Below are 22,870 nucleotides of genomic sequence, written 5' to 3'. Positions count from 1 at the left end.
ATATTTTTATTTAATTATTTTTAGTTATTTTATTTATTTATTTTATTTTAAAATTTTTAAACGCTGATATCCACTGATAACCAGCTTGTGGATCCATATACTGCATATTCTACTTTTTCTGTGTATTGTGAATCATATTGTGCATCATCTTCTTTCAGAAATGCATTCTAATAAACATTAAAAAAAATAAGTTCACCTCCAATTATGAAACATCTGTTAGGCCCCACATTTTACTAATCATTTGATAATCAAATTTAAAATTAAATAAAAAAATTATTTTAAAATTAAAATTATGCATTTAGCAGAAGCTTTTATCCAAAGCGACTTACATTGCATTCAGGCTTACAATTTTCCCCTAACGTGTTCCCTGGGATTTGAACCCCAACCTTGTGCTTGCTAACATAATGCTCTACCACTTGAGCTACAATTAACCACATATTTCAAGACACTGAAATACTACAGGGTGTCAGACAAGCTGAATCACAATTCCTACTTTTTTTTCAAGCCTCTACTACTATTTAGCAGTGACCCCTAAATAATATGACATTAAGACAAAAATATGATTCATAACTGTCAAATGTGACGGACAAGCACAAAAATGCAAGTAGCCCTTAACCAAGATTGTCAGGTTTCTGTAATAAAACTAGCTCAGTGACCCTATCCCAAACATTATAGTATAAAATATGCGACTCCCATACCTAAAAACCTAAAACACATTTTTAAATTTTAAAAAATTAATTTAAAAAAAATCACTATAGTAGTACTCATGAACACATTCTGTTTTCTTATTGGAACTCAAAGTCCCTAACGATGCTTACTAATAGAATATTTTTTTGGAAGATATTTTTGTAAGAATAAAAATTTGTAAGGAATAACTGATGACGAGCTATTGAATTATTACAATGCAAAGCAGAGTGGCCATTACAGTACACCATGGGTGTACATTATATACAAATGATTCAATGGATTGGAGTAAATTATTTCATTTATACTACAGTTACCACACCTCAAAACATTGTTCAGATAAAGACATTCCTCTGGCTTTTGTTCAGCAGTGCCTCTTCTAATAGCAAAACTGTAAGTTCATCTGCTTCATGAACAGTGCCATTTATTACCTAGTCAGTGAAAAATGTTGTGTAGCTTTTAATTGCTAAACTAATTTACTGATAAAATCATCAGAGTTCTTCAAACAATATGTTTCTTAAAACCTTTAACCCGTGGGGGGAAAATGTGGACTTTGTAACCCTACCTTTAATAGTACAATTAAATAAATAAATACAACTTTACAACTGCTTTTATTTCAATAACAAATAGGTGGGTGTTTTTCAGTTAATTTCAAAATTTCAGATGATGTTGGATTAAGAAAAAAAAAGAATGAAGTAGTATTATTTAAGTCACATTCTGTATGTGTCAAGGTGAACAGTGTTTGAAGCCATTTACATGCTATTGTGTTTGTGAATATGAATATCTTGGTGAGAGAATTCATGTGTATTTTTTTGTGATTCTGAAGTGGCCTGTGGATTAAAAAATAGCTAAAAGAAAGGAGGCCAAGGGAGTCTGCAGAAGAATGAATGAATTAGTCAAGGGTCAGTGATGATTCTCATTAAAAACAAATTACTGATGTTGAGAAGGGACAGCTGTGTGACTGGGGTCTAATAGTCCAGCCACTCCTGCTGAAGACTCAAAGCCAGTCCACCCGCCTCACACACTGCCAGCCACCCAACACCCCCCACCCTTCCCCATCCCATAACCCCCTGGGAGTGCTGTCAACCTGGCAGATGGGGGGAGACAGGAAGTGGCAAAGACAAGACCCCCTCCCACTGGGACCTCAACTGAAATAAAGCAGAGGTGAAAAGGGGGTATTGGGATAGTGACTACAGCAGGACGAGCTGGAGAGGATGAGAGAGAAAATACGAGGGTGGCACATGTATGAAAATTAGCCTATCTGTTCTTTTCATTGACACTCCCATCTTTAGAAATAGGCCAAAAAATAAAGAACTCAACCTAGTATGATGGGAACTTAAGATAGTTGTTCCTGTTAGTTAACAATTGATTGACATGTATGTATGTGAGTGAGCCTCACCAGGTACCATCCCTGTGAGGGAGGGTGTGGAGTAACTACCCTGCCCAGTTGGAGGAACATGAGGAGGGTAACCAGGGAGCGTGGTGCTGGCCAGGTCGCGACCTGTAAAGATAAAAAGAGCATTTCTAGCATGAATAGGGAAGAAATTATTGATCTTCTCAGTGACTTGTTCCAATCACCACAACCCCTTATGAAGCAATTTCATTTATAATTGTTCCGTAAACTAGGCTTTAAACTTTTTTTATCGGCTTTTTAAGTTGTGGCAATGTTTGAGGGTCCAAACCTTTACTCTAAGATCTCAACTATGCTTTAAAGGGGTCATTAGATGCCCATTTTCCACAAGTTGATATAATTCTTTAGGGCCTTAATGAAAAGTCTATAACATACCTTGGTTAAAAATGGTAGTTTAAAACAACACCCTTTTTACCCTGTAAAAAACAGCTCTTTTCAGAGCAAGCCATATTGTTGCATGCACCTTTAAATGCAAATGAGCTCTGCTCACCCCGGCCCTCTCTTCCGAGCCACTCTCTTGAGAGATAGTAAACTTTAGCCACATCCATTGTGAAACTTGCTAACTAGCACGTTATTAGGAAATGGCTAGGGTTAGGGTTTTCAAACAACTTGTAAAAGTGCATGTCGCATCCGATGACCCCTTTAAAAAAATACAGTGTCTGAGACACCAATATGTGACTGTCACTGTGACTGTATATTAGCACCATTTAATGTTGGTTTTTGGGATCTGGTAGAGTGTTTGAATCCAGAAATGATGACGTGTGACATCAGATTTTACAACCAGGTTAAAACTGAAAAGCGTCTTATAGTGATGTCAACACATAAGTGTGTCCTGTGTTTCTATATGGAAATACATTTAAAAATGGCAAATAATAAAGTATAGATAGTCAGCTAGTAGTCAGACTCCCAGCACAAGTGTGAAATGTGCTTTTATATAGTTTAATAAACAAGAAATATTTTCATTTTAGATAGTAGTATTTGCTTTGTGCATTTTTGTTCCACATATGAAAAAAGTTCAGAATGAAGCCAATATAGAGTACATGCAGTATGCATTATTATTCCTTCATAAATCAGTGGTTTAAATAAACTTTATGGTTTCATTAATAATTTTTTTAATGATTCACTTGTCACCAACTGTTAGCATATCAATCTACAAAACACTTCCTTACCACCAGGGGCATCGCTAGACTTTAGTGAAATACCGCTGTGTCTCTGTACACTATTAATGATACTTTAAAATATTACTAATATCACTGACTAACTAACAATCGAGATTAGATCTGAGACCTGAGAATCATTTTCCTGACAATATTTCAGCATTCACGTCATGTGTGTGTCCTCTCAGTTTAGTATCAGAACTGTCGATTTGCAAATTAATACAGAAAGAATCATTGCAGTAACCCAGCAAACAATTTTTTTGGTTCCCAGAACGTTCTGAGAATGTAAATTTCTGGTTTTAATAGATATTATGTAACAATTTTTTTTTTTTTAAATAATTATGTTTACATTTATGACCCTTACTAACACATTTTCAATTACAGGCTAGTTTGATTTAAAAGCTGACAGAAAGAGTTCGCATTGCAAAGTGAATGAAGCATGGATCTATGTTGTAGCTTATTAAATCAAATAAGTGACATCTTATGAGCACGGTAAACTAGTGACATCCTGTTTAACCAATCCGATTAATACAGCCATCTCACTTTATGTCAGATCACAAATCTGCCTTTGCCCCAGTAATAGGGCCTCTGGTATAATTATGCACTGATGTATGACAGGATCTGGTAGTCTCTACTATTAGTGTACAACGTACATGCCCCAGTCTCCCTCAGGCCTGATACACTAAAGAACGGGACATATTCATAGGAATGAAGAAAAAAAAATCAGTGAAGTTAAAGTTCTGAAAAAAAAGGCACAGGTAACTGACCTGCATGTGACAACAGCCAATACCTTATAGATTGTCAATTAAAGTTCATTAAAAACAAACAGGGATGGATTAATAATAATATTAATGAGAGATTTAACTTGTCAATGATCATTGGGCAGTTTCTAAATTTAATTCTCTCTTGCTTTATCTGTCCTCTCTCTCTGTTGTATGGATGTATAACTGTATTAGGCTACATGACATGGCTGTCAGAGTGAATCATCTCTCAGTCTGCACATGGTGCTAATCTGTAGACTGCAGCCCATTCATCATAATAAACACCATCACACTCAGTTCATCCATCCCCTTCAACACAGCCACCGTTTAAGCCTCAGTAGGGCGTAGGAGGGGGAGGGGGAAAGGAGGGAAACTGAATACTTCATCAGAGATTAAAAAGAGAATGAGAAGACGAAAGAAGGTATAAGAGACAGAGGCATGGTGAAGAATAACTCAGGGACGTGTTAAGATTGAAGTGTGGTAAAGTGCGGAAAGGGAAATTGTTGTGCAACATGACTATTATATGACCTTTGGGTAAACACGTTATTCAGCAGTTGCAGATTCTATGTTTGCAGGTATAAAGCAAATAAGATGTGAGTGGATATAGGTCACATATCAGTCAAAAAGTATTATATGTAAATATAAATATATTACACAGAAAACAGCAAGTGTCTTTGAGTGAATCAACAGATTCATTTGAAAGTGCTAATTCATTCAGGAAAAGCACAGTGAATGTTGCCATCGTGTCAAACAATGATTGAATCATTCACTTAATTCGTGCTAATTCCCAAAATATTCTTAAAAATAAAATTCTTCTTAACTTATTTTTTCTTCTTATTTTCTAAACTAAGTGTAAAGGTACACATATTTTTGTAGTCCCAAAAACACTTAAGAATGTTCTTATCGATTGTTCTAAAGACTAAACTTGAGATGATTTTAAATTCATGAAAATTATGTTCTTAAAAATCATTGTAAATAACGTCTTAAAGTACGGTGCCTGTGAAAGGACATGGTGGGTTCACTTAGTTTTGTCATGGCCACAACATAATATCTCGTCGTGGCCATGAGATGTTATGTTGAAGGAACGACATGTTTTTCTCGTGAACACGAGTTAATGCGTAGCCATAGCAACCCGGGATTATCAGAGATATTACGAAATATTATATTATTTATTATAGAAAATATTTCATTATTAAATTATTATAATAACCATGCCTTGGCTATGGGACTTTATTTTCTTATCTCAGAATAATTTGTCGATGCTTTTAAATTTTATTAAGCTGATTCTGTTTATATATGACTATTGTAATGCACTTCTTGGTGGTTGTCCTGCTTCTTCAATAAACAAGCTACAGGTAGTCTGAAATGCAGCGGCTAGAGTCCTTACCAGGTCAAGAAAATATGATCACATTACCCCAATTTTACAGTCTCTGCACTGGCTACCTATTGAGTTCCGTATCAGTTACAAATTATCATTACTTACCTATAAGGCCCTAAATGGTTTAGCTCCTGCGTACCTAACTAGCCTTCTACCATGCTACAATCCATCACGCTCCCTAAGGTCACAAAACGCTGGACTTTTGGTAGTTCCTAGGATAGCAAAGTCCACTAAAGGAGGTAGAGCTTTTTCGCATTTGGCTCCCAAACTCTGGAATAGCCTTCCTGATAATGTTCGGGGTTCAGACACACTCTCTCTCTTTAAATCTAGATTAAAAACGGCCCTCAGAGGACCCCAGATGATGCTAACCCTGAATCAACAAACAGAACAAACAAATATTGCTACAAGTGTGATTGCATCATATAATAATTGCTGTTAATAATGTTCATTCTCTGGCTGACTACGTCTTGTATTAATTTTTCTGAAAAATCCTGTCATATGCACACAAACTGACAGTTAACACTTATAAGCAACTACTAAATATTGTAGAAATGTAATTTTCTGTAAAGTTGCTTTGTAATGATTTGAATTGTAAAAAGTGCTATACAAATAAACTTGAATTGAATTGAATATGACATTGATTGTTTTGTAATCCTGCTGTGGGTGTGGGGGACTGGTGGAGCTTGTCTTCTGTTTTATATATTTGTGTATATTTTGTATATTATGTTTTCTATGGTTTTGTTTATGTTGTATTATTTTGTTTTTGTGTTTTAGGACCCCTTTGAAAATGAGATGTCACATCTCAAAGTGCTATCCTTTAAATAAATTCAAAGTACCATACAAAAAGGGACATGGTGTCACAAGCATTGGGGCAAGTTATCAGACCAGCAACCAGATATAAGCGTTACAGTAATATTTTAGCAATGAACAATGCATGAAGCAGACAAATATAAAAGGTAACATACCAAAATATTGGTAATTAATGCATGTTTAATTTTTAGAAACAAATGTACTTTGCCCGGACCTGACGCAGTTATACACAGAGTCTCGCACTCTCTGTTCTGCTATTTGCCATGTTAGGGAGTTGTCCATGTTAGGTGACAGATAGACATTAGTGAAGACTGGATACTAATCCACTCTGGGTCAGTGGACAGGGCAACCGCGAGGGACAGAGAGAGATGGACTCTTCAGAGGAAGAACAGACAAGGCCTAGTCCTCTGAGAGACGTTGTCAGAAAAGAGAAGAATGAAAGAGGGTCGACAGGAAAAGATTTTCTTGCTCAAAAAATAAATAAAAAATTTAAAAGATAGAAAAAAAGGTATATGTGTAGTAGATGGGGCTACTTCTCGATCTCATTTCTTTTTCTATAAACTAATCAAGAGAGATAAAAAAGTTTTTGTTTCACTTTATATTTTTAATTTATATCCGCTATTTTTTTGTTCTGCATTCCTGTATAAATGTTATTGGTTGAATGTATGATTTGTAAATTGATAAAAATGGCTAGTTATCAATGTAAAAATAAAATGTTCAATTTTGCCAATAGGGGGCGCCTATTGTTTGCATTATGCAAAGGAGAGGTACCCTTCCATGCTCTTTTCACATGGTCCATTATGAGGCAAGCTCTGTTTGTAATTCATTCTGGCTTTCTATCCTTCCACACACACACACATGTGCATGCAAGCACAAACACACACAGTCTAGACATACAGGTTTCGCTCTACCTTGTCAGATGGTCCACAAATCCCAATTCTATGATTCCCTCATTAGGGCTCCTGTCCAAGCAGCTCTTAATTAGCGCTCTCTTACTCCCAAATGGAGTGAGCCAGTAAGGGAGAGAACGAGACGTGTATATAGTAATTACAGGTCTCCATCCACTCCCTCTGTCCCTTAGGATATAGAGTGTGAATCTGAATCACTGAGCACTGTTTAACAGGTCTGATGACACTCTCATCTCACCTCTGAGCTGCCCACAGCAAGCTGATCCACAATCCGCTGGTTTTAATACATGTTTAACACAGCTATAATACAGAAGAAGCCTAGCAGATCTCAACCAAAACTGTCTGCTGTATAATTCCAGTTCCAACATAGTAATTTCCATTTCCTTTTTTTTTTTTTTTTTATAATTTAAGACTTACATTTTTTTATCCACTAAACAAAGCAAGCTTTTTTTCTCTCTCTGTAGTCTGAATTTAAAATAATGAATAGGTTATTTTCTTATTTTGCTAATTTTAACAACATTTTCTCTCACAATTTGGACTTGGGTGGAATGGGTCGCTTTGATAAGCACGCATCTGGGAAAACTCCACAATGAAAGTGAAATTGTGTATGTGTGTTTTTTTAACAAATAAGTAGTTTGCTTACTAGACACAAGTGGATACGATTGAGGCCCTGCAACAGTGGAACCCAGTTCTGCTCCCGTCTGATTGGCCAAACTGTTCTTCATCTCCTCCAGTCCGCCAGCCAAAGATGCCATTGCCGAGTAATCGGATGTCTATGGAGAGAGATTTCATTAGACGGCTACAATGGAAGAAAATCAACTTTCAACTTTATGAAATGCATGTTCAGCCTCATTTTTGTGTTTGTGAATGGCACACAGGTACGTAGTCAACACTAATGAGTAGTGGTGGCATAAATATGTGGCCGACCTCAGACTGACCCCGCTTGTGTGGTTTCATGACCAATTACTTATGATCTCTGTCCCACCCCACACCCACAGTGATTTATCTCTATTGGCAGTAATGGGGTTTGTCACTCAGGTGTGGATGTGGTTTGATGGCAGAGTTTGGGAAGTGGATGTCGCTTCTGTTTTAGTCCAGGAGGAGGTTAATAATAACTCTGATTAGGAGTGAATTAAACCCCAACGAAATCCTGATGGTACACCTGCCCCTGCTGTTACCGTACAGTTACATCATTACACACTATAACCACCCACTTTAACATTCCTGTAAATAAATGTTAAGCTGCAACTAAGCTTGTGCTTTTCTACTGGGCATACTAATCCTCTCTGTCCACTCAGAATGGGTTCCATTAAAAAAAAAAAAAAACTAATAGAACCAGAACCAGCGCTTTGTGGATTTTAGTCTGTGTCTGTCCATCTATATTTGTACTCTTAAAAGTTAAACATTTACAATTTTGCAGTCACTCACTGAATCTGTCAAAGTGATTCTTTAACAAACTACAATTCATTGCTTTCGTCACATCCAACTTAAACCAAGCACGTGTTCAGCTTTGAAATCTGCATAATTACTAGTTGTCCATTTGATGTTCTGTATAAAAATATGAAAGTTATAGTTATAATAAATGAAGTTATAGTTAAAGTTATAAAGTTATAGTTATAATAAACTGCATTTACATGTAAAAATAAATAAATAAAAATACAAATAAAGACTAAGTGACATCAAAATTACAGAGGCCAAATATATGCTAATGCAAAAGTTGTCAAACTGATGTATGGTGACATACACCAAAATATAAATATATAAATAATAAAAGGTAATATAAAAAAGAAATATAAAATGAAAAAATAAAAATGTAACATAACATAATCTGACACTATTAATATTTCATTTAGCTTTTTAAAGACTGTTGCCTTTAAGCACAAAAGTGTAAAAAAAAAAAAGTGCTAAAGTACTCTAACGCTAGGAATAAAATGTGCAGTACCAGCTTAATTTACAATAATTTCCTTTGGTGTTTTAATGTATGCACATATACACTAACTAATTTTTACTGTCCTATATGCCCAAAAAGTAAATTGCAGTTCCCCGTTGTGATATGCATTCAAAGCATTCAAAAATTATAATGATTTCTTAAGAATTAATAATGTAATAATTTAGAATAGTTAATAACTAAGAATCTATCTATCTATCTATCTATCTATCTATCTATCTATCTATCTATCTATCTATCTATCTATCTATCTATCTATTACACACATCACAATGCAAGAAAACTGAATTATTTGTTTGTTTGTTTGTTTGTTTGTTTGCTTGTTTGTAGTTAGCCTAGATTATTGAGAGAGAAAGAGAGAGAGAGAGAGAGAGAGGTTTGTCTAAAGTACTAAAGAATTGTGGATAAAAATGTAATTCTAGATACTTAAATTACAACTGAAAACCCACAACTTTAAATCCCTATCTAATACACAGCGTGAGCAGGGAGTTTGTTGGTGTTTGTGTATGAATGTATGTGTGTATCCCAGTGACCCCTTAAACACCTCAGTGCTCATCACCACGGCGAGGGCAATAGACTGTGACCTAACCAATCACAGCTCACACCGTCCACTTCCTCCCTCTCTCTTTCTCTCTCTCTCTCTCTCTCTCTCTCTCTCTCCATTCCTGACTCCTTTCCACTGTCTGTTTCTCTGTTTCAGTCATTCAGTCTGAGGCATTTCCTCTCTATTTATGCGGCTCGCACCCGCCCCCTCATCATGTGTGTATGTAGATGGGGAGGTTAGCGCTAGTAATTGGGGATTATGAAGTTTGGCCTTGCCTCTGACAGCAGCCTAGTGAAGATGGATGATTCTCATTTTAGCCTGTAAATGTTGTCAATTCTGAAGCAACGCAACCCATCAGCGCCCATGATGCACACACACATTTCACATAGACGTGGCACACACTCACACACACCACAGCTGGGGCAAAGATTGGAGAGCAGCCAGACATTGAAAGAGAGAAAAAATGTGTAAAGGAATGGGCTTTGTAAAATAAATTGAGATGAAACGGAGGAAAAAAAGAGTAAAAGAGAAAAAAACAACAACAACAAAAAATACTTTTATTGATTTTGACTAAATAACAAGCATGTAGCCTATCTGAAACTCACTGGAATTTCATTTCAACTGTATTCCTTGCTCTCTCGATTTCTCACTGGGGTCACAGTTTTCTCGGGGGTCATTTTTGACACAGCCCCTCTGTAATGGCTCTCCTCTCCGCTCACATCAATAACAGATGAGGCCCCTAATCGCGCGACACCAAAATAATTTCACCCCAACCCGCAGTCGCATTTACATAATAGTATTTCCTCTCAGACGCTCTTTCTCTCTTCCATTCCCTCTATCTCCCTTCCTCTATTTTTTCTCAGCTTGTACGTATTGTCTCTTCGAAGAGCCTGTGTAAACTGCACTATGTGTGTGTGGGACTGAGAAAGAGTGATGGGGGAGGTATTTAGCAGTGCAGGGAGGCATTTATTGGTGAGCTCCTCTGAAGCAGAGAGTCGCGACTCTCAACATGTGTAATGCACACTCACAATTCGAAATGCTTTATTTGAGACCATGTTGCTTCGGAAGTTTTTTTTTTTTTTTTTTGATGAAATCTAATATACGTAGAGGGCATAGTTTCACACAGAAATTAAGATTCTGTCCTCATTTACCCTCATTCCAAACCTGTATGACGTCCTTTCTTTTGCAGAACACAAAAGAAGATTCATTTGGCTAATTTGCCATGTCTAGAAAATCAGGCTCAAAGTGTCAAAAATTATATCACATTGCTTCTAGAATGTTTTGCGACACTTTCAAAGTGAAATGTCCAGTGAGTGGCATTAAAAGGTAAATGTTCTGTCACACTTGAAAATAAAGTACCACCTGCACTAAATCCAACCCGGTCTCATGAAAGTGTGTATCAACAGAATGTATTAATGTTTTGATTTAGCGTACTGTTTATACACAAAACTGACTTTGGCGTGCAGACGCAATGGGTAGGATTAGGGATGTGGGGTAGTTGTGTATCATATGTAGGCTACGCGAGAACTGCGTATCATATGCACGGCAACAAATTTTGTATCATATGCACGGCAAAAACTGCATATTATATGCATGCCAAACACGTGCATATCATATGCACTCCAAAGTCAGTTTTGGCATATCAATGCCATGATTTTTTTATTATTATTATTATTTTTTTTGGCGTACTATTTAAACACATTTTCATGAGACTAGGCTCACTAAATCATACCCTAAACCTTACCAATAATGTAAACTAAAACAAATGTTAGATTAAAAAAATGAATTTGCTGAAGCAACAATGCAATTTAGCTTGCTTCTACAAGTCATTGAGCTCTTTTATCGTTTGTGTTTCATAGGACTTGTACCCAAGTGTTATGAATCTCAAGCAATGCTATACCAGGTGAACTACCGAGCAAGTTTACTATCTCAGACTATGGAGCTGGCTATATGATGCAAACATTATACTGTATTAGTTTACATATCGTGCACTATGGTAAAAGTATTTCGAGGATATGACACAGTTTTGTTCAAGCAAACGCATTAAAATAAATCTTTATTAATTGATAATCTGCCCTGCAATCACAATTTTTGAGAAAAGTTCTGAATGTCTTCCTGCCTTAATGTCTTGCTGACTTTAATGTCTTGGTGTTTGTAATGATTTAAAACTTCCTAATCATCGGGAAGAAGGAGGCGGGAACCGGCGGACAATCAAATGAAACTTTAATAATCACAAAATAAACAAAACAGCGCACCAGCCCCTCACGGACGACTGATGCGCACAAAATAAAAACCAAAACACAACTAAAAGCCCAGGCCTGGTCCTCTCTCGTCCTTCACTGTCGTCGCTCCAGTTTTATATCCTTCCATCTCCTACGTGGGACTCGAGACCGGCATCATTGCCGGCCTCACTCCTTGTTCCCACATCCCTCGGCCCCGCCCCACTCGCCACAGTGTTCTTGTCAGCTGGTAACAGCAGTAAATTGTATTTATATGTACGTAATTTTTCTAAAAGATTGAGTCAAATAACTGCATTCATTTTTGCTCTGAACTCTATATTTATATTTACCTCTGAAGTTCATATTTAAAAAACATTCACTTTATGTATGACCGGAAATTTCCCTGGAAAGTGCCTTTATCATGCTCTCTCTCTTGGTTGAGCAATTAGCTCAGTGTAAGGGTTGTTGGGCTGTTGATGTATCTCTGGCATAATGCAAGGAGATGGAAAGAGGAAAATTTAAATGAAATGACTCTCACGAGCGTGCGCTGTTTTATATGCTCCCCCTTGAAGTGCAGTACACTAATTAATAGATCTGCCAGTGCTTAATGGTCCTTCCAGCACCACAAACTGAGAGATGGAGAGAGCAAATGAGAGGAGAAGTGGAAAGAAATGTAAAAGAGGTGGAGAAAGGACGCAGGAGGGGAGGATGAAAGATGAAAAAGGAAATTTCATCACTATCTAATAGATATAGCTTGACGGTAAATTTATGGGTGGAGAGAAAAGAGATATACATTTCATGTTTACCATCATAGCAGATGCTTTTTTACCACAGTGACTTTGCACAGTTTCAGTGCAGGTAAGGTATTAACATATATAAAAAATGAATTATACAGTCACACCATAGTTTTTATATATAATTGAGCCCTTATGTACCCTAATCTAATCAGCAGCTATTAGAGTAAAGAACAAAATCAAGTCCCAAGTTCATTTCATGCCCCTAGGAGACAGAAACACACTCAAACAGAGTAAAGCCCTCCATCATTTCTCTCTCCTTCAGCAGCATTCACTCTGTCAGTGGGAGGAAAACAACCCGTCAGTCAATCACACAAGACCACTTAGCATATACCTCTCTCGTACACTCTCGTTTCTGAAAAAGAGACAGCTCAAAATTCACGGTTCTCAATTTGTCTGATCGTTTGTGCCACAACAAACCTGACTCACACAGACCCAAGGGATGTGGACTGACCCTAAGGTTAATGCCCTGCTCAGTAGCCTTTGACCTTGCCAGCCTCAGCGCTCAGTGGTGAAGTGGACAGAGGAATTATGTGGTCTTTCAGACAAGTCTATAGAACTCTGACACTGGCCTAGTATGAATGTGGGGGTGATAGCATTTGACTTTTGAGTGACACCTTTGACTGCCTATTCTTGTGATCAATTTTTATGCATCACATGATTGTCTGTATGTGCATACGGCTGTACTTTTGTATCTTATCTGTTATGTGTCAGCATGTCTAGTCATACTTCAATCATTTACAAGTACTGCAAACACAAACATAGCTTTGAACAGAATGAAGGCAAAGACTAGAATGAGGCAAAGATATTCTTTGACCAGAATAAAGGTAAAAAGTGTTAGTCTAAAAAGCTATGACAGAAATAATCTACTCACAATTTAACCAAGCCAGTCGAGACACATCTTTCACAGATCATTTGCTTTAAACTCAAAATGTTGACATTATGTACCCACCCTTACACCACTCTAAACTAAAATTCAATTTTTCACTAAACGTCCCAGGACTGCCACTGGCGGCATCATCATGCATTAATAATGATTTCTGATATGGTCACTTGGATATATAAACATTATGCCATGTGGATAACTTTTGCAAACCAACAAACAGGTGTTTGCTACTGAACCCTAAACCTCTACACAGTGCTGAGACTGAAGCTCAGCCAAAAACTCTACATCAGGGGGGCATCAGCACCAGCAGGGTCAAAGCCCCAGCATTAGCTCAGAAAGGTTAAAGTTCAGCATTAGCTTTAGTGTGGGGGTGCATAGGTCAACAGCAGGGTTGGGAAAGGGTCAAGCGATACTGGCAGCCAGGCAAGGGCAAGTGTGAGCTTTAAGAGGAGGTGCACACAACCACCGTGGCAGGATACACACCCCTTCCCCCCAGCCCTTACCTGGGCGGCCTTGTAGCTGCTGCTGTCAGGGACGGGGTAAATGTCAGGATATGGCTGTCGATCAAAGACATGGTCCAATACCTCGAGCTGCTGTGGTGTAAAGAGCTCTCCTCGCATTTGCTTCCGCAGGAAGTCCCGGCCTGAGTGGGCGTGGCCATTCGCCAAAGGAGAATCCTGTAGAGCTGGAGAGAGATTCAAACAGTTCAAACAGTTTCAAGACTTCATGAAAAAACAGTTAAGTACAATGTAGCATTTAACAAAGTGGGGCATTTAAGTACAAGACACACAAGCTTGAGTTTTAGATGTAGTAAAAAAAAAACTGTAAACAAACTTTACTGTTACAGAAACATAAAGCTAAATTTATGCAAAACATGCAAAAAAGGTCCTTTATCTGATGTCAGTAGTGTAACGATGTATAATCCACAGCTAACACAGAAGTCACTTTCAAAAGTCACTTACAAATTCACATGACCAAAATGAGCGTAATTAATTTTTCACCCTCAAGACAAAACTCCTGGATTACAATTGGAATAACTCTTTCGCCCCAAAAATTTTGACAAGAAATGTTAAACTTAAAAAATATTGTGTGTACATAGTTTAAACAATCTTTTGTGTTTCACAGGAGACAAAAAGTCATAAATGTTTGTGACAACATGAAGGTGAGTAAATGGCTATTTTTCCTTTTTAACAACTGTTGTGTAAAATTAGGTCAACCTGTCTTAATTGTAACAACTTAGTATTAGCATCTAAAACTTAGTATCTAAAAATCTATAGCTACCAGGCTTTCCACAGGTCCTTTAAAAGCCTTAAATTTAGTTATATCAATTTTTTTATGTAAGTCTTTTGGTATTTGGTATTAAATTAATATTTTGGGAATGGAAAGACAAGAACCCTGATATAGATTAATGTGACAAACTTCAAAAGGCTATGATTTCATTGAATAAATATGAGCTTTGCATTTTGCAAAGTCATGTACGGGCTACTTTGTGTACAGTGGTTACCGTGGAAATCGCTATATTGATTCTGTTATGAAAGCACCACCTGCTGGCAGAGAATGAATTTGCCTTTTCAATAAGCATTTTTTCTGTTTTTGTTCAGAGTTCAGACCAAAGTGATGATCAAAATCAATGAATATTTTTTATGCAGCAAACATGCAGAGTTGCACATGTCAACTGGTGGATTGACAAGAAGCTTATACATTATACCAGCAGTTCTCAATTCCAGTCCTCGCGCCCCACTGCTCTGCACATTTTGTATGTCTCTCTTATGGCTTCAGACATTTGTTCTATTCAAACGGAAGTGCCCTGCAAAGTGGACATCACAGGATATTCCACTATGATTCAAGTTCGAAGTGAACGCATATGTTCCATTCAAACTGCACTGAAGTGTGTGAGACGTGAATTTAAATAGTATTTATTTATCAAGGTATATGATGTCACACTTGTGTGAAGACATTGCACAGCGTAAATCGTACTCGGTTACTAACGTAACCTCGGTTCTCTCTAGAAGAGGGAACGAGTACTGCATCTTAGCTAAGATGCTACGGGAAAAGTCTCTTTTCACGAAATACTGAAGCAAAAAATTATCCTTAATTTTGAATTATTGTAAAGCGCATTTGCAGCAGCACACAGCCATAGGCGAGATGGCTCACTCGCTCATTGGCTGCTCTGCGGCAACTGCACAGCCTATCGAGCGCAGGCTGATGCAACATCAGACCAATAACATTATGTACATGGCTTCGCGCCCTTCATGCCACTTCCCGCCGAAACGGGTGTGGCCCAACGGGTGTGTTTCCCTCTTCTAGAGAAAACCGAGGTTACGTTAGTAAACGAGTACGTTCTCTTACGAGAGTTCTCTCGTACTGCGTCTTAGCTAAAATGCTACGGGAACCCCATGTAAAGCGCCGTGCGCGCAGGGATCACACACCAATAAACCTGGAAGCAACGCCCAGGATTTACAGTGCACAGTCACCCGAGGGACTCACAGAGAGTCCAGGACAGGAGGGGGGGGGGACCCTCCGTCCCATATCTAGCAGCATCCGTAGATGCGGCAATATGACATCACACAGTCGAGGCAAGGCCTGACCAATGTGGCAATGCGGGTCTTACGCAATACTGCCCATATAACAGTCGGCAGCGCATAACGCTCGCAATCTCAGAGTTCCAATCAGGGCCCTGATTCGACTATACCGACAGCAGCCTTGCTTGCAAGGCGGGAACCTCCAGGTTATAGAACCTGATAAATGTAGACGGCGAGGCCCAACCTGCCACCATACATATATCCTGCAAGGAGATTTCCGTAGACCACGCCCACGACAAGGCGATGCCCCTTGTGGAGTGTGCTCTGATGCCCAGTGGGCACTGAAGGCCCCTGGAAGCGTAAGCTAATGCTATGGCGTCAACTATCCATCTGCCCCTTATCCAACAGCTCCTGTAGGAAGGAGAGAACCTCCGTCACCTCACAACTAAGGGGTGAACATCCCCGAGCTGCGCACCAGCTGGAGAACACCGACCACTTCGAGGCATACAGCCGTCGTGCCGACGGAGCTCTAGCCTGAGTGATGGTATTTAGCACTCCCACTGAGAAATCAGCGGGTAACCGTTGAGCACCCACACATGGAGGGACCACAACTCCGGTTGAGGGTGCCAAATCGAGCCCCCGGCCTGTGAGAGGAGATCCCTCCTCAACGGCACTAACCACGGGGCAGTGTCCGCTAACTGCATCAAATCTGGGAACCATGGTTGGTTCTTCCAAAATGGTGCTACAAGCAGTATTGAACCTCCCGTTTCTCTCACCCGTTCTATCACCTGCGGGAGGAGGGAGACAGGGGGAAAAGCATAAAGCGGGCAGCACGGCCATCTCCGTGACAGCGCACTTTCGTTCTTGGAAAAGAACGCGGGGCAGTGAGCGTTTCGTGGGACGCGAAGAGGTCCACCTCCGCCCTGCCAAATCTCTCCCACAACAGCCGGACTGTTTGCGGGTGTAGAGACCATTCGCCCGTGGGAATGTTGGTCCTGGACAGCCTGTCTGGACCCAGATTCTGTAGCCCAGGCACATGAACTGCCCTCAGCGAGCTCAAGTTGCGCTGAGCCCAAACCAGGAGGCGTTCCGCCAAACTGTACAGGTTTCGGGACCCGAGACCGCCCTGGCGATTTATGTAGGACACCACAGACATGTTGTCCGAACGGACTAAGACGTGGTGGCCTTTGATTCGGGGACAAAAGCGCGTCAGCGCGTTCTCCACTGCCAGCATTTCCAGACAGTTGATATGTTGGAGCTTTTCCCGTTCTGACCACAGGCCAAAGGACGGTCTGCCCTCGAGCAGCACTCCCCATCCCGAAGTGGAGGCATCTGTTGACACCATCTTCACTTTCGAGGAAGTCCCCAGGCTTACACCTGATTGGTCGTTCGCTGTCCAGGGTTTCAGGGCTGTAACACAGCTCTGATAGACCCTGAGACGCAGCCAACCGAATATCCACGCTCTGCGCGGTACTCGCACTCTCAGCCAGAACTGCAGGGGGCGCATGCGGAGCAGGCCCCACCGAAGAACTGGAGATGCTGAGGCCATGAGACCTAGCATCTTCTGAAATTCTCCTAGCGAGAAGGTCGCGCCGCAGCGGAGAGAGCTCGCTGCACGCTGAATGCCCAACGCGCGCTGTGGCGACAGCCGCGCCGTCATGGAACGTGAGTCCAGAGCTATACCCAAAAACAGTATCGTCTGACTGGGGTTCAGCGAACTCTTCGCCCAGTTGACACTGAGACCGAGTCTCTCGAGGTGATCGAGTAAAATGGCCCCGTGTTCCACGAGCTCTGATCGTGATTGAGCCAGAATCAGCCAGTCGTCCAAATAGTTCAGCACTCGCATGCCTCTGAGTCTGAGAGGAGTGAGCGCTGCGTCCATGCACTTCGTAAACGTACGAGGAGCCATGGACGAGCTGAACAGCAGGACTGTATACTGGTATGTCTGGCCCTCGAAGGCGAATCTCAAGTATCGCCTGTGACGTGACGCTATCTGTATTTGAAAATACGCGTCCTTCAGATCTATTGACATGAACCAGTCTCCTTTGCGAATATGCGCGAGGAGTCTCCTGGTTGTAAGCATTTTGAAACTGCGTTTCGCCAATGCTTTGTTCAGCTGTCTTAGATCCAGTATGGGCCTGAGACCCCCGTCTTTCTTGGGCACTAGAAAGTATTTGCTGTACAGCCCCCCTTCGCTTTGAGCTTGAGATACAGGCTCCACAGCCCCTCTGCTCAACAGTTTTGATATTTCGGCTCGAAGTAGGTGCGCTACTTCTGTTTTGACCGTAGTTTCGACGCGCGCTAAAAAGTGTGGAGGGCGTCGAAAAAAAACTGTATCGAGTAGCCTCCCTTTATAATGTCTAGCACCCGATCCGGAAACCCCTGGAAGTGCTGACCATGCGTCTGCATGAACGGCTAGGGGTTGGATGCGAAGTGCGCTCTGTTGCTGGGCAACGGCAGCGCTTCGATGTGCTCTAACATGGGCGTTAAGCCTGTGACATTTGAGGCGGGGAGCGCGCTGATCACAGCGGGCAGATCGCTCGTCCTCAACCCCCCCCCACGGTGCTTAACCGAGTGAGGGAGGGCTGAGCGGGTCCCGTGGGACTCGTGCTGTCTGTGAGTAATTGTGGGCTGTAAGCGTGCACATTTACTGCTTTAGACTCGCTGTCTGCCTGGGCAGAACGAACGTGCACGGGTTTCGTTTTTACAGAAACCCCGCGACGTGTGACATAGTGTTTGTGGGCACTGAGGAGTGGGCACGTTTACTATGCAGTGCGCGCGATCGACTTGAGTCGCTTTTATGGGCGCGAGCCCTGTGTGAAGGGCTGTGCTTATATGTGGAGATGGGCACTGAGCAGTGGGCATCGTCACTAGATTTATAGCACCATCGGCCGTGGCCGGGACACCAGAAATTACACCTTTTTCGGGAAATATCTGGATAGCCGTGATAACGGTTTTTGTGTGCAGGCAAGCGGGCAACCGTACAGGCTTGCGCATTGCAAAAGACGCTGAAACAGTCACAATCCCTGGAACTGAAACAGCGGCGCGCTTGGGTGAGAGTTCGGCTGCGGCGACTCGTACACCGGCGCTTTGCTAGGATGGCTTCGGGGCTTCCGACCTCACCGTAATCCTCTGCCGTGGTAGAGCGTGGCTGCCGTGGTAGAGCGAGAACGGGGTCTCGAGCTGCGTTGCTGAAGCTGTTGTGATAACGGCTTTTGTGTGCAGGCAAGCGGGCAACTGTGCTGGCTTGCGCATTGCAGAAAACGCTGAGACAGTCACAATTCCTGGAACTGAAACAGCGGCGTGCTTGGGTGAGAGCTCGGCCACAGCAGAGCTCGTACACCGGCGCTTCGATGAAGCAGCAGGTGGCGGGTGGTGTGGCTGAGAGCTTTGCGAGGTCGGTCTAGCACAACTCGCTGCAGAACCGGAGCACTTGCCATGTCTGAGAGCGTCAGCCCTAGATGCCTCTAAGCCATAACTCGTCCCATGGCTTGTACAGCGGATTTAGTAGTGAAGCACTCCTAAAATCCGCGAGACAGATAGCCTCAGGTCCCATCTCGTCCAGTTTACAGAGGAGATCACCCTGGAATATCTGCAGCCATCGTGTGTAGTGCAGACGCAGCCTGCTCAGCAGCAGAAAAGATTCGCGTGAGCAGAGATGACGTCATGCGGCAGGCTTTAGATGGCAACACCGCTTTCGTCCGCCGTCCAGCAGAGGGCGGGCAAAGGTGCGTCGCTATCGCCTGTTCCACCGGCGAAAGTGACTGGTAGTTCCTGTTTTTAGCATCATCCAGTGCGGAGAATGCTAGTGAGACAGACGAACGAGTTCGCACTGAATATGGAGCGTTCCAAGCCTTTGCCACCTCTTCGTGAAGCTCAGGAAGAAATGAGGCGGGCTTTAAGAAGTACGCTCATCCGAAAGGAAACTACCATCCAGCCGGGAACGAGAGGGGGGGGGCTGGTGCAAACCACTCGAGGCCGAGACTCGTCGCGGCCAGCGTGAGCACTCGCCTCGGCTCCTTCTCGATGTCAGCTCGTTTGCTGGGCTTCTGAGCAGAAGGCACGAGATCCCCGGAGCTCGCCCAGCCCTCACTGCCCGAAGCTAGCAGAGAGCACGTGTCCTCTTCCCCCGACGCGGCCCTGAGATCGACTTCCTCGGACGATGCGACGGCAGACAGCGGGCGCTGCCCATCGGGAAGCGATGCAGGGGAGGCCGGTGAAGTAGGGCGAACCGGCGAGCTCGGTTGAGCTGAAGACGGTTCCGGAATCCGCTGGAAGCGGCACTTTTTACGGCACCTAGCGCAGCGGAAAATGCAGGCTCAGAGAAAAGGCCAAGCGAGTCCTCAGAGTCACCATTGGCAACAGCTCGCAGTGAGGGCATCCGCCATCAGCGAGCGCGAGCGCTGCATGATCTTCACCCAGGCAGGAGACACAGATGACGTACCGGTCTCCCTCGCTGAGTGGGGCTCTGACGAGCCGCAGGAAGGCATCTTAAAAAAGACGCAAGCTCTTTTACGAGTGCGTGTCGCAGGGCGAACACACACACACGCATAAAGAACAGTTGATATAACAGAATTGAAAGGATATGTGCGCCGGAACGCGCAGCAGGAACGGCAGTGGAAGGCGGCGTTGGCCAGCGGCTTCAGGAATAGCTCGTCCCGCTGAGATGCTATCTGACGGCGCTTGCTTCTTCATGATCCAACGATGCGTGAGCTTCGCTGAAGAGATGAAAAATCAGGTGAGTCAGCCTTTTCGAGCTCCTTTTATAGGGTTGGGCCACACCCGTTTCGGCGGGAAGTGCCATGAAGGGTGCGAAGCTCGATAGGCTGTGCAGTTGCCGCAGAGCAGCCAATGAGCGAGCGAGATGTCTCACCTATGGCTGTGTGCTGCTGCAAATGCGCTTTACAATAATTCAAAATTAAGAATAATTTTTTGCTTCAGTATTTCGTGAAAAGAGACTTTTCCCGTAGCGTCTTAGCTAAGACGCAGTACGAGAGAACTCTCGTAAGAGAACCGTGAATGAATGTTCTGAAGTGAGGTAAACTTCAGCAGATATCCCCTGCTCAGGGAGTAGGGAGCAATGAACACTGTGTTGAGACCATGTCAGTCGAAACACAGTTCATGTACGGAGCTCACTTCTAATGAGCTGATTATCTGAATCAGGTGTGTTAACAAAGAGCAGGGGGTCACGAGGACTGGAATTGAGAACCGATGCATTATACTAATATCTAAACAATTAATATAGATATTCACATTTGTTATTATATATATATATATATATATATATATATATATATATATATATATATATATATATATATATATATATATATATATATATATATATATATATTATATATATATATATATATATATATATATATATTATATATATACACATACTGTTATTGTGGGGACATTTTCACGGCCCCTAAACATGACACAAAACAAAATAAAACATGATTGGTTGCTTTACCTGTCAAACAAATGGCCTCTTGGGCGTGCCTTGGCCATTTAAAGGGGTCAAGGTTCCCAGACCTTCTGCCTTTTGACTTTTGTTCTGACTTTTGTTTTTATGAAAACTTGCATCTGACATGTACATCTAACTTGTTACAGTCATTTTACAGTTTCATATTTTACCATAGACTCATATGGTAATAATTTTATTTGTGCAGGTCTTAAAAAGGTCTTAAATTTGATTTAAAAAATCCTGCAGATACCCTGGCTACATCCAAAATCTCAAATACTTTGAATGTACACTTCAGAATCTCGCCGGAATTAGTAAGTAATTCGGGTACATACTGTTTTATGAATTTTACCTCAAATTTGGAAATGCTACTCTTTTTTCGTTTCTTATTTGTTTTTTGTCTACTATATAGTAGGAAATTGGGGATGCGGGTAGAGGTTCTAATGGTTCTAATTACATGCTGTAAAAACATAAATAATAATAGTGAATTATTTCTCTTTGTCATGATCATAAGGGTAAGTACTTGAACTTTTCTGGACACTATCATACAGGGACTCAAGCACACATACAGGCATACAAACAGATTCTTGGACTTGCGTCCTCCTCTCTGAGTGAGTGTTAAGGCAGCGCGTAAGTCAGTTATTACTGGGCTGTTGAGTTTCTGAAGAGACAATTATCAGAGCTGAGAAAGCTACAGCCCTCAAATGATTACAGGGAGAGAAAGAGAGAGAGAGAGAGGGATGAAAAAAGAATAGAAACGAAAATCCCTGATATAGAGCCAATTCATTTCTTCAAAATGCCTCTGAGAGGTTATTCTAGGGAGTTAGAGTCAGAGGCCAGAGCAATCCCCACAAGACGAGAGAGAGAGAGAGAGAGATGGAGGAATAGAGGGATAAAATGACAGGCAGACAAAGCAGCAATCCAAACATTCCCTTTTCCTCCTTCATTTGAACACAGAAATCGATCCATTTGAATGTGAATTCAGATCCAGTTTACTGCCATCTGTGGTTATTTAAAAGAAAGATCTTCTTGTCTCCGACTCCTTGATGGCGTGCAGGTCCCATGTGTCTCTAATACACCTCAACGCCAGGACTTACCTCAACAAAGCTTAAATGCTCTCTCTTGCTCTGTCTCTCTCTTTCACAAACACACACACACACACACACAGAGAACACACAGAGAGTGTATGATCTCCAGTGTTTTGACCCTCTTAATCCCAGCGGTCAGTGTGTCTGATAGAATTCAATTGATCAATCATGTCTGTGAGATGGCACCATTTCAGCAGGTTTATTGCTTTCCACTCTTCTCAAAGACTGTCCGCCGACAGCACACACACACACAACCACACACACACACACACACACACAAGATGTCTGAATGT

At 41.6% G+C, this 22,870-nt stretch overlaps 1 protein-coding gene across 3 annotated transcripts in view; it reads right to left on the bottom strand.

The window, feature by feature from the left end:
* Positions 1–22,870, bottom strand: part of pax5 (paired box 5) — a 54,802-nt gene that overhangs the window by 8,567 nt on the left and 23,365 nt on the right. For 2 of the 3 annotated variants that reach the window (XM_059553938.1, XM_059553939.1), the window contains exons 6-8: positions 14,004–14,185; positions 7,753–7,882; positions 2,084–2,185 (exon numbers count right to left, since the gene is read on the bottom strand). In XM_059553938.1, the coding sequence (XP_059409921.1) occupies positions 2,084–2,185; positions 7,753–7,882; positions 14,004–14,185 (414 nt within the window). The remainder of the gene's footprint in view (positions 1–2,083; positions 2,186–7,752; positions 7,883–14,003; positions 14,186–22,870) is intronic. The other variant, XM_059553940.1, reaches the window with a different exon arrangement.

The sequence above is a fragment of the Carassius carassius genome, chromosome 7 (genome assembly GCF_963082965.1).
Source record: "Carassius carassius chromosome 7, fCarCar2.1, whole genome shotgun sequence".
Lineage (NCBI taxonomy): Eukaryota > Metazoa > Chordata > Actinopteri > Cypriniformes > Cyprinidae > Carassius > Carassius carassius.
The sequence above is the reverse complement of the archived record's forward strand: the minus strand, read 5'-3'. Positions and strand labels throughout refer to the sequence as shown.